Source organism: Callorhinus ursinus, unplaced genomic scaffold (assembly GCF_003265705.2).
Source record: "Callorhinus ursinus isolate GAN/ISIS: 27379988/994484 unplaced genomic scaffold, GSC_fseal_2.0 scaffold3, whole genome shotgun sequence".
In the NCBI taxonomy this organism is placed as follows: Eukaryota; Metazoa; Chordata; class Mammalia; order Carnivora; family Otariidae; genus Callorhinus; species Callorhinus ursinus.
Window position 1 is genome coordinate 31,892,094 of NW_027397065.1, and position 13,968 is coordinate 31,906,061.

General features: G+C 36.7%; 1 protein-coding gene and 1 non-coding gene across 5 annotated transcripts in view; one reads left to right on the top strand and one right to left on the bottom strand.

Annotated features, from left to right (window-relative positions):
- UBTD2 (ubiquitin domain containing 2) overlaps positions 1-13,968 on the top strand; it is a 61,505-nt gene that overhangs the window by 35,067 nt on the left and 12,470 nt on the right. For 2 of the 4 annotated variants that reach the window (XM_025867032.2, XM_073889929.1), the window contains 2 exons: positions 3,812-3,900; positions 7,567-7,803. In XM_025867032.2, the coding sequence (XP_025722817.1) occupies positions 7,629-7,803 (175 nt within the window). In that variant the 5' untranslated portion in view covers positions 3,812-3,900; positions 7,567-7,628. The remainder of the gene's footprint in view (positions 1-3,811; positions 3,901-7,566; positions 7,804-13,968) is intronic. The other 2 variants (XM_073889936.1, XM_025867031.2) reach the window with 1 other exon arrangement.
- LOC112820476 (U6 spliceosomal RNA) lies at positions 1,886-1,989 on the bottom strand. The gene has a single exon (XR_003207148.1). It is a non-coding gene; the product is annotated as a U6 spliceosomal RNA (small nuclear RNA).

Consider the following 13,968-nt stretch of genomic DNA (forward strand, 5'->3'; position numbering starts at 1 on the left):
CCCCTCCATTGGGAATCCTTTGGATAATAATCCTGTGGGATCTTAGACTCCTACCTCAAATGTAGGGGAATATCTTATCTCTCCACAGCTTACCAGTGTCAGATTTGTGAATTTTTGCCTAAGAGCAAAAGAGTGAATTCCAGCATAGTTTTCACTTGCTTTTCTCTTATGAGGGAGACTGGAAATTGTTGCATATGTCATTTACCTTTTTTGTTCTTTGAACTAGATGTTCATATCCGTTGCCCATTTTCTGTTACAGAGTTTTTGCTTTTTGTCTTCTCCATTTTTAGTTTTTTATACCAGGGAGATTAGCCTCTTATAAGTTACAGATATTTTCTCCAAGCTTGTCATTTGTATTTTGACTCTCCTGCCCCCACATGAAAATTAAATCTTTTCTCATTGCTTCTGGAAAAGCATTTGCTATTTCTTTATTACAGAGAAATTTATATTTTTTTGTAGTGCATATATTGTTTCAGTTTTTACATTTAGACCTTTGATTCATTCATGTAGAATTTATTATGGTGTACAGTTTAAAGTATTGACCCAAATTTATCTTTCTCCAAGAGGCTATCCACTTCCACCACTGTTACTTAAAATGCCCATTTTTCTCCAACAGTTTAAGTTGGAGCAGTTTTAAGATAAAATCTCTATCACGTACTAAATATTCGTGTATATATGGATTTTTTCTGAACTTCGTTATATTCTAAGTGTTCATATGCCTTACACACTTTTAATTGTAGTGGTTTTATGTTTTAATATTTGTAGTATTTAATATGTATTTAATATTTGTAGGGCCAGCTCCCTTGTGCTTCTTTTTCAGAATTCCCCTAGCTGTTCTTGCCCATTTGTTTTTACATATTAGAATCAACTCATCTGGCTTCAGAAAGTTTTTTATTTTTTTAATTTTTTAAATTTTTAAAAATTTTATTTATTTGAGACACACAGAGAGAGAGAGAGAGAGAGCACAAGCAGGGGGAGCAGCAGATAGAGAAGGAGAAGCAGGTTCCCTGCTAGGCAGGGAGCCTGATGTAGGGCTCAATCCCGGGACCCTGAGATCATGACCTGAGCTGAAGGCAGACATTTAACCGACTGAACCACCCAGGCACACTCCCAGAAAGTTTTTTAAAAATTATTTTCAGTGGAAACATGTTAAATGTAGATATTCACTTAGAAAGAATTGACAGCTTGGACATGTTGATGTCCAAGTACAAGAGATGTCCTCATCTTGTTCAAGTCTAGTCTACTTTTGGGACTTTCAGGAGTTTAAAAAATATATCCTGATAATAGGTGTTGCATTCCAGGTATTGTATCTTTTCTGTCACTGTTATACATGGGACCTTTTCTTCCACTGTATCTTTTAGCTGGGTATTTTATATATATCTATAAGGCTTCCATTTTATATCGCATTACCATATTGATTTATTTCAATCATTCAATTTTAGCACTGAATTTCTTGTATTTTCCAGTCATACTATCATATCATCTGCAATTAGAGATGGTTTACTTCTTCCCTTCTGGTTCTTACACTTCTGATTGTTTTGTTCTGTCTGATTTGCTGGCTAAAACTTTCAAAACAAGGTTAAATAGTTGTGGGGATGGTGGGCATCCTTGGCTTGTGTGTACTTCCCATCCCTTGAACAACGCATAAATTAATAGAAGTAAAGGTCCTTGCAATGCAAAGAATGTAATTCTAGATAAAACCATTCCCCCAAACCAGTAGAATGAACCATCTGAAAATTTCATATACTACTGGGAAGGTACAGTGGGCTCCTGTTAAGTGACCATATTCTTAATTCCAATTTTCTGTAATTTCAGCCTTCCAAATGAAGTTGAGGCTTTTTTGTATGCATTTGTTGGATTTAACTGTATGCTTTTGTAACTTTTTTTAAATATGGAATGCTCCACGAATTTGCATGCCATCCTTGCATAGGGGCCATGCTAATCTCTGTATTGTTCCAGTTTTAGTATGTGCGCTGTTGAAGCGAGCACGCTTGTGTAACATTTTTAATGAGACTCGCCCGTCCTTGGATATATGATGTTGTAGGTTGGCTTTCCTCTTGCCTGTTTGTATGCTCAGGCCATTGGTAATTAGATTTATACTCTGAAAAACAGGGCCAGGAAATCATTATGTCTATTTTCTTCCCCTCAATAAAGCTAACTCAGACATTAGAAATTATATATATGTCTTTAAAATTGTATTTTAACTGCTTAATTTTTATAAAGTGTAGGATGGGAGCATGGTCAAAGTTCTTGTTTCTATTTTTAATAAGATAGCATAAAAAATGGTGTATCTAACTTAGATAAGTATACATATATATGATCTTTAGTGCCTGATCTGTTATAGGTGCTGAGTACTTCTAAGTTGAAGCTGACAGACCAGAAAACTGCATTACCTCCTCCCTTATAGGGATACCTCTTTAGTGAGCCTGATATCTCCGAAGAAATGAATTAGATGGTAGATTAGGTAGGTTGGGGATCTGGTGCTGCTCAATTAGCTTTTCCCAATCAGAGACATTCCACTGGTCCTAACAAAGCCTGTGAAAGGTGGATCAGTGCTACTAGAAAAACAAAACATGCTTTATTTTGAATGAAGCTTGTAATTGATTTGATATGTAAAAGAAAACACATTTCTCAGCCCCGGTAAGACATGGAGTGCTATAATGGAGAATGAGCTCTGGACTTTGAATCTAGTCATCTGGGTTATAGTCCTGGCTCTTTTTCATCTTGAGCAAGTCATTTATCCTCGTTAGGTCTTCCTTACCTTCCCATCAAATAGTAAGGTTGGCCGGTACCGTTAAAGATCTCTTCCACATCTAAATTCTCAGATATTAGAGAAGTTACGAGTATGGTTTTGACTGTTGGCATGTTGATGCTCTTAGTTTAAGCATTTTAATCCCCATATCCCTATTTTTATTTTGGCAGTAAGTTACTTTAGGTAAAGGGAATATATGTAGTATGTATGTGTTTGTGTAGTGCATTCTAAATTTACATGAGAATAAAATACAAGTATAGTTTTAGGCCAGCACCATCTGTTATGGAAGAGTTCTATGGGATCTATTCTTAACTCTTGGGAGTGACAAAAATTTCCCTTTCGTTTTCATGATCTTCAGACTCTAATCAATCTAAATATGGGAACGTTATCCCAATCCTATTCCTTGCTGCTTTCACGTTTTCAGAATTCTTTGCAACAATGTTTTGTCCTTTGATGGTGAGCTCTTTAAAGATTCAGTCTTTTCCCTTAGGCTGTTGTCTTATCGAAACGGAATGCTCTGGTTTTCAATCTGTTACAGCTATTATTACGTGAGTCATCTTGATATTTACCTTACTTATACATTATGGCTTCTCCTTTATTCATTTGAAGAGTGCCAATATTAACAGGGAACCAAAGGGCAGGAAACCAAAAAGGGAACCAAAAGCAGGAAAACAATTGCAAACATACTTCATTTTAGAGATCGGGTTTTTTTGTTTTGTTTGTTTGTTTTAAGATTTTATTTTATTTATTTGACAGAGAGGGAGAGAGCACAAGAGGGAGAGAGCACAAGCCAGGGGGAGAAGCAGAGGGAGAAGCAGACTCCCCGCTGAGCAGGGAGCCCGACGCGGGCTGGACCCAGGAACCCTGTGATCATGACCTTTAGTTGAAGGCAGATGTGCAACCAGCTGAGCCACCCAGGCGCCCCATGTATTTTATCAATAAAATATCAAAGTGAATTTTTTGCAAATTCATTCAATTGTGGAGTAAAAATAAATATTTAAGATTATGTTGCTATTTGAATCTGAAAAGCCAACTGTTCTTGGGTTTTCTGCATGTTAGATCTACTTGTCAGAAGGGGAAGAAGTGCTGACCATTTATAAGGAAGGATGAGATGAGTAGATGAATGTGATTAAGAGGCTTCTGAGATGGTGAGTTTTTGGCAAAGTTTTAGAAAATAACTGGATTGATGGGGGAAAGAAGGGTATTTTCCAAAATAATAAAATTAGGTTTCTTTCTTAATCTTTTGTTATATGTTAAACCATGAATAGAAAAACTTAGTGTGGTTGGTTGCCTGCAATTTAAAGATTTAAAACAGAAGTTTGGGGAATAAGAACTGTTACCTGTCTTTAAATCCATTGTTAGAGTGAAATACTATACTTGGTCCCAGATAAATGAATGGTACTGAGCATCTCTCTTGTTATCAGCAGTAAATGATGTATGAAACAGATAAATTTGAAAGTTGCAGAGCATAAGATTTAATCTAGTTGAGTATACATAGTTTACATCTTTTTCTTCATAATTGAGAATGGTTGACTTGGTGCAAAAAAACATAGCTTCTTAGCTGCTATACTGATATGTATGTCCAGGTATTTTCAGAAATTCGGGTTTATGATGGCTAAAATCAAAGCACAACATTTGGTGACCAATTCCTAGAAAATATACTCATAAACGCATAGGATGTGCATGACAATCATAAAACAGTTCTTTTTAAAATTAAGGAAGGTACTTTATGTTAAATTCTCAGAATGAGAATTCTCAGAATGAGCCACGCGGGCACCCCCTAAAATGAAGCTTTTAACCTCGTATTTTGTAATGAAAATTTTACACTGCTCGCGGTTTTGCTAAAATAATATGTTGTAAACACTTAAGTATTTTAGTAATGGACATTTAGTAGACATTCTCTATTACATGTTTGTGACAGAGAAAAGTAGAGACTGAGAGAAAAGGAAGCTTGCTTGATGTCACAAGCATTTAGTTTGTCTTATTTACTTTTACATAAAGTAATGACTTTGGAACTTTTCAGCATATAGATTTGAAATGGATTTGGAATGATTATCCTTAAGCATAATGTATCATCTGTCCTTTTTATGGGACTTTGTTCTTATGCCTTCTATTGGGAGAGGTAAAACAAAGCTACCTCATATTCATAAGGAAGGGGCTTTTACTTTTTCTAAAGTATTTTCTACCTTTTTTTTTTTTAAGATTTTATCCATTTATATGAGAAAGAAAGAGAGCACGAGCAGGGGGCGGGGCAAAGGGAGAGGGAGAAGCAGACTCCCCACTGAGCGCAGAGCCCTGACAAGGACAACAACAGCAGCAGCAGCAACAATAATAATAATGCAGGGCTTGATCCCAGCGCTTGAGATCACGACCTTAGCCAAAGTCAGACACTTGGTGCCCCTATTTTCTACATTTATTATGGGATTGTTTTTCTGTTGGATCCCTCTGTTTGAGAGCCTCTTTTGGTTTCTTAGGTTTAAGTGCTGAGATTGTAGCAGTTTTGTTGTTTTTGCCTTTGCTTTGTGATTCTCTCACAGTTAGAGAATTATAACAAGTTATCTCTCAGGTACATTTAATATATGTGAGGCTAGACAGTTCTCTGGAACAACTCAGGAAAACCTGAAACTATTCATATAGGTATCTTATTTGAATATTGGATAGATAAATTTGTGTAGTAGATATTCATTTGACTATTAAATAGATACCTATTCAGATAGGTATTTACCTTTTGTGTCCTGTCTTCTACTCCCTATTCAGTAAACTAATATTGAGTGTCGTCCCTAAACTGTTACTAACTTATCTAAAGGTTATTATAACAGGGGCGCCTGGGTGGCTCAGTCGTTAAGCGTCCGCCTTCGGCTCAGGTCATGATCCCAGGGTCCTGGGATTGAGCCCCGCATCAGGCTTTCTTGCTCAGCAGGAAGCCTGCTTCTCCCTCTCCCACTCCCCTGCTTGTGTTGCCTCTCTCACTGTCTCTCTCTGTCAAAGAAACAAATAAAATCTTTAAAAAAAAAAAAAAAGGTTACTATAACAAAATAAATTTGCCTTTCATTTTACCTTGTTGGTAGAATCAGTAGGGGGTGGCTTGTGATTATGTGACATATTCTGAACATCTTTTAGAGACTAATGTGCTATATACATTTATTTATTATTTGGAAAATACAGGGTAAAGTCATTAGTGTAGACTGTGTTTCTCACATTTGAATTAAACTTGTTACACACATCTATAGTGTTACCCGTAGTGGATGTTCAGTACATATTTGTTAAATAAGGATACTTGGGTTCTCTTTCTAGCTCTGCTACTATATAGACAGTTCTCCTATTTTGCTGTCCATACCCTTTTAGAATTCAGCTGGTTGGCATTTCACTAGGATAAGCTACAGGGCCAAAAAGTACGGGAAATCAAAACACTGAATGTTTTAACAGGAAAAGAGTTGGCAGTGGCATGGTGTGCCACTCCGAAGGTAGAGGATGAGACCTGATGTGTGCTGCCTTGAGATAAAATGGCCAGATGAGGTGGAAAGAGCATGGTTTAATCCACGTGTCAATCCAGATACACTTTGCTTGCAGCATTAGTTTGTTCTGTCATCGGGAACATAGCCTTGTGTAGGGTATAGAGATTGCCCAGGAACTGGAGTAATGTTTATTTCTGTTATGAATAACCCAAATTTCGTTTGGCTCTGGGCCAGTAAGGGAGTGTATAAATTCATGGCTTCTTTAGAACCATTTTGAGAGTAATTTCTTTTAAATTAGTATTCTTTCTGCAGTTAAATATAGAACATTGAATTTTGATGCACACCCTCTCCTTCCCACCACTCTGTCATTTACTTCCCACCCACTCTTACCCAGGACTCCATCAAGCTTCAAATTTCTTTTTACCAATATTTCCATCTGTCAAACTATTTCTTATCTATGGCACCGTATAAGATTAAGAATGGCTCTCTATGTCAGTGTGAGATGAGTGTTCATAGCCCAGGTAAGTAAGTGGGTGAAAGAAGCTTCATCAGACTTGTTCTAGCCCTACCACTATGTAACATTCTCTAAGGAGCTCTGCTGCCTTTTACAACAAACAAGGAGTGGACTCTTGGCCTCTTCTCCTCTAGGTTTGAAACTTGAGTAGGGTGTTGTAATTTTTGTTTCTTGTAGTTAGGAACTTCTCCCGTGGTCCAGTATCAAGGATCACCTGTTCAGTCCTATTTTCTCCAAAGAGTAAAGCCATGATTTCTGACCTTCTTTCTCACCCTTTTCAAATTAGCTCCTACGTAGGTTTCAGAGAGAGGCATTTACAGTTCCTTGACTGAAGTTCAGAGTGGGGTTTCCTCAGGGAGCTGGTGGTTTGACTGTTCCTTTGGACACCTCAGAGCAGTATTTCCCCTGCTAAGGACTTCTCAGTTCCTACTTTCTGGCTTTGTATGTCCAGAGTTCTAAGATTCAAGCTAATGTTGCTACTTGATTTTTCCTAGTACCTTACTTCTCTTGTGTGGCATCCTTTGACTTTTTTTAAATCCTGCCATTATTGTCTGATGAAACACTTACTGCTATTTTTCTAAGTAATTCTTAAAATCCTTTGGAGAAGGCATATGGAGTTGAAGAGTTACTAACTTGTCACTAGACATTTTGGATAGAGCCATCTAATGTCTCCATTTGCTCTTATAGTTCTAAAATAGGGGAAATTTCAGAATGCAAGAATTAATTATTAGGCAAATTTCTAGCTATACTTTTGATGAATGAATCAAAGAGGAATGACCAGATAACTTTTAATACATCACTTGTAAATTTTGGTTTTGACGACAGCTTTTTATTTTTCTTCTCAGTCGCTTTAGGTCGTAACCAGCCTTTGAAAAAGGAGAAACCCAAATGGAAAAGCGATTATCCCATGACAGATGGACAACTGCGCAGCAAGAGGGATGAATTTTGGGATACTGCACCAGCTTTTGAAGGCCGTAAAGAGATTTGGGATGCCTTGAAGGCTGCCGCACATGCTTTTGAAAGCAATGATCATGAACTGGCACAAGCAATCATTGATGGTGCAAACATAACATTACCACATGGTAGGTTTGGTGGTCCTCAAGGACAATGGGGAACATAATCAGCTCCTTTCTAATAGCAAGAAACCAAATGGGACGTGTTCATTTTTCTTGCTGTGTATTTTTTTTTCCAAATTGGAACATTCCTCTTTCCTTCTTTTTATGTCTTTCAGCTTAAGAAAGATTTACTTCGTGTGTTATTTATTTTATTTATTTATTTATTTATTTTTAAATAAGCTCTACACCCAACATAGGGCTTGAACGCACAATCCCAAGATCAAGAGTTGCATGCTTCACCAACTGAGCCAGCCAGGTGCCCCATTATTTTTTTGTTTTATAAATATTTTTAATCTCAAGAAAGAGAACACTTGATGATAACCTGTATTTTCCAACTTCCATACTCAGAAATTTCCTAGTTCTTCATCAAGGGCCCTCCACCTGCTGTCTCAGTCCTCTAGAGCTTCTACTTCACTTGTTTTCTATGAGCACTAGAGAAGTAGTCTCAAATTTAGATTTCAGAAGCCGTAGAGACTCAGTGGATGCTCCTTTAGTCATTATACCTTCTCATCAAGCCTATTTTCAGCATAATGAGCGAACCTAAACTTAGAAGTCACATGTTCTGAAGGACAGATTTCTATGATTGCAGCCCTGAGCATTATTAAGAACCTCTCTCTCTTTTGCTTAGGAATGTGACTCTAAGGACCACCATTAGCTTTGAGCATTTCCAGGGACATATATCTGCTAGACCCATGCATATCCTCTTGCTTGGTCTCCTTGATTAGAAACACTTCAAAATTTTTCATGGTATACTGAGATTTAAGTGTTAATTTTATATTACATTCTTTGCTCTTTTGATAACTGTATTTCTTTTTTTTAAGTTTTTTTTTTTTTTAAGTTTTTTTTTAGTTTATTTGACAGAGAAAGACACAGCGAGAGAGGGAACACAAGAGGGGGAGTGGGAGAGGGAGAAGCAGGCTTCCTGAAGAGCAGGGAGCCCGATGCGGGGCTCGATCCCAGGACCCTGGGATCATGACCTGAGCCGAAGGCAGACGCTTAACGACTGAGCCACCCAGGCGCCCCTGATGACTGTATTTATAACTTTTTCTCTTTAGTTTTTCAAATTAGTATTTTTCCAAGTTGTCTGTTTAGCTCCTTGTGTAATCACCTGCATTCCTTTGCATTGTTTTCTATTCCTTTAGACCCTCATTGTTTCTTTTTCAATATCTCCATTTGTCTGCATTTTCAGAACACTGCTTTTCACTGTTTAATCATCTGCTTTATGTCCTTTGACTCCTTTTTTTCTTTTTTTTTTAGTTTTATTTATTTAGGTAACTCCACACCTGATATGGGGCTCAAACTCACGACCCAGAGATCAAGAGTCACATGTTTGTTCCAACTGAGCCCAGCCAGGCTCCCCTGACTGCTTTTCAAGTAAAGATATTTAACTTAGTATTCCTCACAATTTTCTAAATCTCTGTTCGTTTTCTGAATTAACTGTGCTTCCAAGAAACTTTTAAAAATACATATTCCTTAGCTGTTCTGTTTTTTATTATGAAAACTTATTAACATATGCTTGGGTTAATAACATTTATTGAGTACCCACTGTATATAGATGACTTTTTCTGCACAAGTATGAAAATGGTGCCTCCTACATTTGAAAAAATGTGTAATTGAATGCGATTTCGGTATGACTCTTAAGTACTGATTTTCATGGATGGTCTCTGAATTTTTTACCTCGTACGATTGGGGGTACATCCTCTTGCTCCATTACCTCTTTTAGGTCCGTATTTTGTCTTCAATTACTACCTTTATATAATATAAAGGAAAGAGCCTTCCTCTACAGTTATTTTTATCATCCTTCTCTTTTTAATGCTTATTTCCCATATTTTTAAAGCAGTATTTATTTATTATTTGTTTGTATAGGTTTGCAAGTTGGGAGTAGGGGTGGGGAGTGGGAAAGAATTAATTTATCTGTGATTGTCTTAATTTAGAAGCCTGAGATCCAGAACCTTAGAACTTTGATTTCCTTACTTTGTACTTACCATAGTTACCTATAGGAATATCTGATTGTATTCTATAAACTATGGCCTTGTTTACAAGTTCATGGAGGCACAGTAGCTCTGTTTTATGTAAGGCAGGGGCCTATGTATATTTTATTGGATATGGGCTCAGATCTCTGTATACTTAAGTCCCCCGTTTTTGCTTAGCTATGTGAACTGCCAAGAAAAGTAATGTTGCTGGCAGCCTCACCAACCAACAGATTAGAGAGAATTATTCTTGGAAATTTGATAGGATGAGCTTCTGCTTCCCCTCTATGTCTATTTTCTGCTTTAGCATAAAGGAATCAAACTGATGTCCATTCTCTCCCTGTTCAAAGCTCTATAATAACTTTCTGGGAATTACTGTCATTGCTACCTTTGATTGAATTCCCTTGTTTATATTTGAACCTCAACAGCATTTCTTGGATGGACTTTTGAATTGTGTTCCCTCATGTACTCTAACTCACCATTAGTTTATAACTTAGCTATTTAGCTACATGCTTTTACCTAGACCTACCCAGTGGTGTTACTGAAATTTCTTCCATCTTTTTGGTATAGTTATATATTTGAAAATTTTACTTTGGACACATTTGGCTGTGTTAGACCCTAAACATCTTATACTTCATATTTTAAGTTTAAAATATTGTATAGGCTTTAGCTATTTAGCTCAGGCTTTAGTAATCAGACCTAGCCTACTTTCTGCCTCTACTGTAGTACTCATGGCTATGCGACTTTGGGCAAATCACTTCTTTTCTGTAAGCTTCAGTGCTGCCATCTATAAAATATGGATTATAACTATGTACCATATAGGGTGGTTGTATTGATTAAATGTGATAATAGTAACACATGTAAATTACTTAACCACAGTCCAAAAAGCACTTGATAAATAGTAGTGCCAATGATTATTTTTCTTGAACTCTAGCATTAACGAGTAAATTCCTTGTACCAAATTCTTTGATATAATTTGGTCATTTTTCTGGATATATTATCTACTGATAACATCTTTTTCTGGCTTTTGGGGACTCTGCCCATGGGCATATGCCTAATCGAATTTTGAGATTGTATTGATTCAGTAGCAACAGTAATAACAGATTTATTAATTGGACACCAAAGCATTGATGACATAGTTTAGCATCATCCCTCTTTAGGCCCGTCCCTATTCCTTTCATCTGTATCTGTCAGTATTACCCATGAGTATTGAACTGATTTTAGATTGACAATCTGAAGAGATCCAGGGTATACATTCCTTTCTAAGTTTCCTTCAGCCAAGTCTCTCCTTTCTTGTTTTCATCTCATTCTCTGTTTTCTCTTCCCATAATCTTATTATCCCAACCTATCCATATTATCTTCCCAATTTAAATATTATAAAAAATTATTTAAAGTTTGAAAACTATATGTAAATGTCTTTGCAAATGTTATTTGTATAGGTCTTGTCTGTTATTTTAGATTGTATGTGCAAAATTAGCAAAGACTGTATACCCTTTTCGGTTTAAATTGTGTTTAGTATCAGTGTTATGTGCACAAAAATTAGATATTTGTCAGTGGCCTTTTTTCCTATGTAATAATAATTACCTTACTTCCTGAGTTATTTTTCAGAGAAACAACCAAAATACCTCCCATCACCCAACGCCCTTGCCCCATGTTTCCACCTTGTTTCTTTTTCATATAGTGATTCCATGAATTATTCTGTTCTTGTCTCAATTCCAGTCTACAGGTTGTATTCATTATATTTCTGTCTTGTCCAAGCACAAAATAATTCCATGCTTTTTAATTATCTCCTTTATTAATATCAGTGATGTCTTTAGTTCATTATTCTCAAATGGCAATAGGGAGAGTTAGAAGATGGTGTCATAACTACCTGGGAATTTTATTTTATTTTATTTTTTTATTTTTTTAAAGATCTTGTTTATTTGACAGAGATAGACACAGCAAGAGAGGGAACACAAGCAAGGGGAGTGGGAGAGGGAGAAGCAGGCTCCCTGTCAAGCAGGGAGCCCTATGTGGGGCTCGATCCCAGGATCATGACTTGAGGCGAAGGCAGACGCTTAATGACTGAGCCACCTAGGCTAACTAATTCCCATAACTACCTGGGAATTTTCTATGTGTGCATCTGTTTTCACTCTGGAAATTGTGACTCAGATTGAGGATATATATGGACATGTGTATTATGGAAAAATCTCCCAGGATGATTCTGGTATCTGGTACCTCTTTTCCACAGCCTCCCCATCCTATAAAACTTTATTTTTCATGATTTACACATTTTTTTCTCATGGTCCTAAATTTCTAAAGAAGAGTATCTCCTTTTTCTAATTGCTACTTTGCCATTACCTAAAAATCCTAAAAACATTACTAATAGAGTATTTTGCCAATGAAACTAAGGTTATAGATTAAGTGGTTTATCCAAGTTAGCATAAAAAGAGGGATTTTTTTGTTTGTTTTTCTGTTTTTTTTTTTTTTTTTAAGGTGGGATACACCTGGCTGGCTCAATAGGTAGATTTCAGGGTTGTGAGTTCAAGTCCCATTTTGGGTATAGAGATTACTTAAAATCTTCAAAAAAAAGGGGAGGGGTTATTATTTTCATTTTTCAGAGCTTGGCCCATAGTGAATATTCAGTAATTCTCAGTTAAAGCTTGTTCAGAAACAATAACCTATTTCATAAAGATGAGCACACTTAATGCTTTATAGAATTACTATATAGAAGATTAAAAAGGATTTTTAAAATTGGCTACTCCTTCTCTCCCTACTTTCTGTTTTTCTAGAAAGGTGGTTGTTTATTTCTTTAGCATCTACAATTAATGTGTTTTCCATTTCCCTCCCAATTCAAATGTAAAAGCTCCCCTCTTAACCTTTCTTGTGTAGGAGTAGCTGCTCACTGTTATTCAAACACTTGCTTTTCTCTTTCTTACAGACTTAACTCCAGCTTTACTCTTGTTATTTCTTGTGGCTAAACATTGCCAGGTGTTCAGTTAGGCTTTTGAAGGTCATTTCTTTTGTCCTTTTTCATGCTTAGGGATATAGGAGGTAAGAAAGGGTAATTCTTTAAACTTTTTTTAATCACCTTCAAAATATAGGAAGGAAAAGAGTTGCCCAGAATTTTGTTTTCCTCTTTCCTGGACTTACCTCAAAATATATCAAATGTGAATAAATTGAACTATGTATAATGTGATGTAAGTTTGTAAAAATCAAGGCACTTAGGGACGCCCAGGTGGCTCAGTTGGTTGAGCATCTGACTCTTGACTTCAGCTCAAGTCTTCGGATTATGGGATTGAGCCCCACATCAGGCTTCGTGCTCAGTGCAGACTCTGCAGAGAGGTTCCCTCTCCCCCTGCCTCTCCCTCTGCCCCTTCCCCTTCTTGTGCACACACACTCTCTCTTCCCCCAGTCTCTAAAATAAATAATAAAATCTTTTTAAAATTAAAAAAAAATAAAGGCACTTACAAATAGCATAAATAGAGCATTTATTTTTAGATCATTTCTATGTATAGGAAGCCAACATGATGAAAAGAACACCTAGACTGAGAATCAGGTGTAATAAAATACTCAGAACTCATGTTTTGAACTGATGTTATGTAATCCTCATGCCCGTAATAATCACCTACAACAGTCCCCATTTTAAAGAGATGAGAAGGAGTGCCTGTGTGGTGCAGTCAGTTAAGTGTCCGACTCGTGGTTTCAGCTCAGGTCATGATCTCAGGGTCCTGGGATTGATACCCAAGTTGGGCAACACGCTCAGTGTTGAGTTGGCTTGAGATTCTCTCTAAAATAAATTTTAAAATCTTTCTAAAAAATAAAAAAAAAAGATGAGAAGACTGAAATACAGAGCGGTTACATCCTTTTTCCAATTTATAAGTCATGGAATTGGGATTGGGATTTGAACTCAAATCCTGGGTTTAACAGTAACAAAGCCGTTGAATGACATTGTCAAGTCATTTCATCTCTGTTTTTTATAGTGATGCACAAGTAATCTTCACTGTTAATTCCCTCCCACACTATATAGAATACTGTAAAACTGTATACTTCTGGGGCAACTGGCTGGCTCAAGTCAGTGGAGCCTGCGACTCTTTTTTTTTTTTTTTTTTTTTAAGATTGTGTTTGTTTATTTGAGAGAGAGAGACAGAGAGAGAAGGGGGTGGGGCAGAGGGAGAGGGAC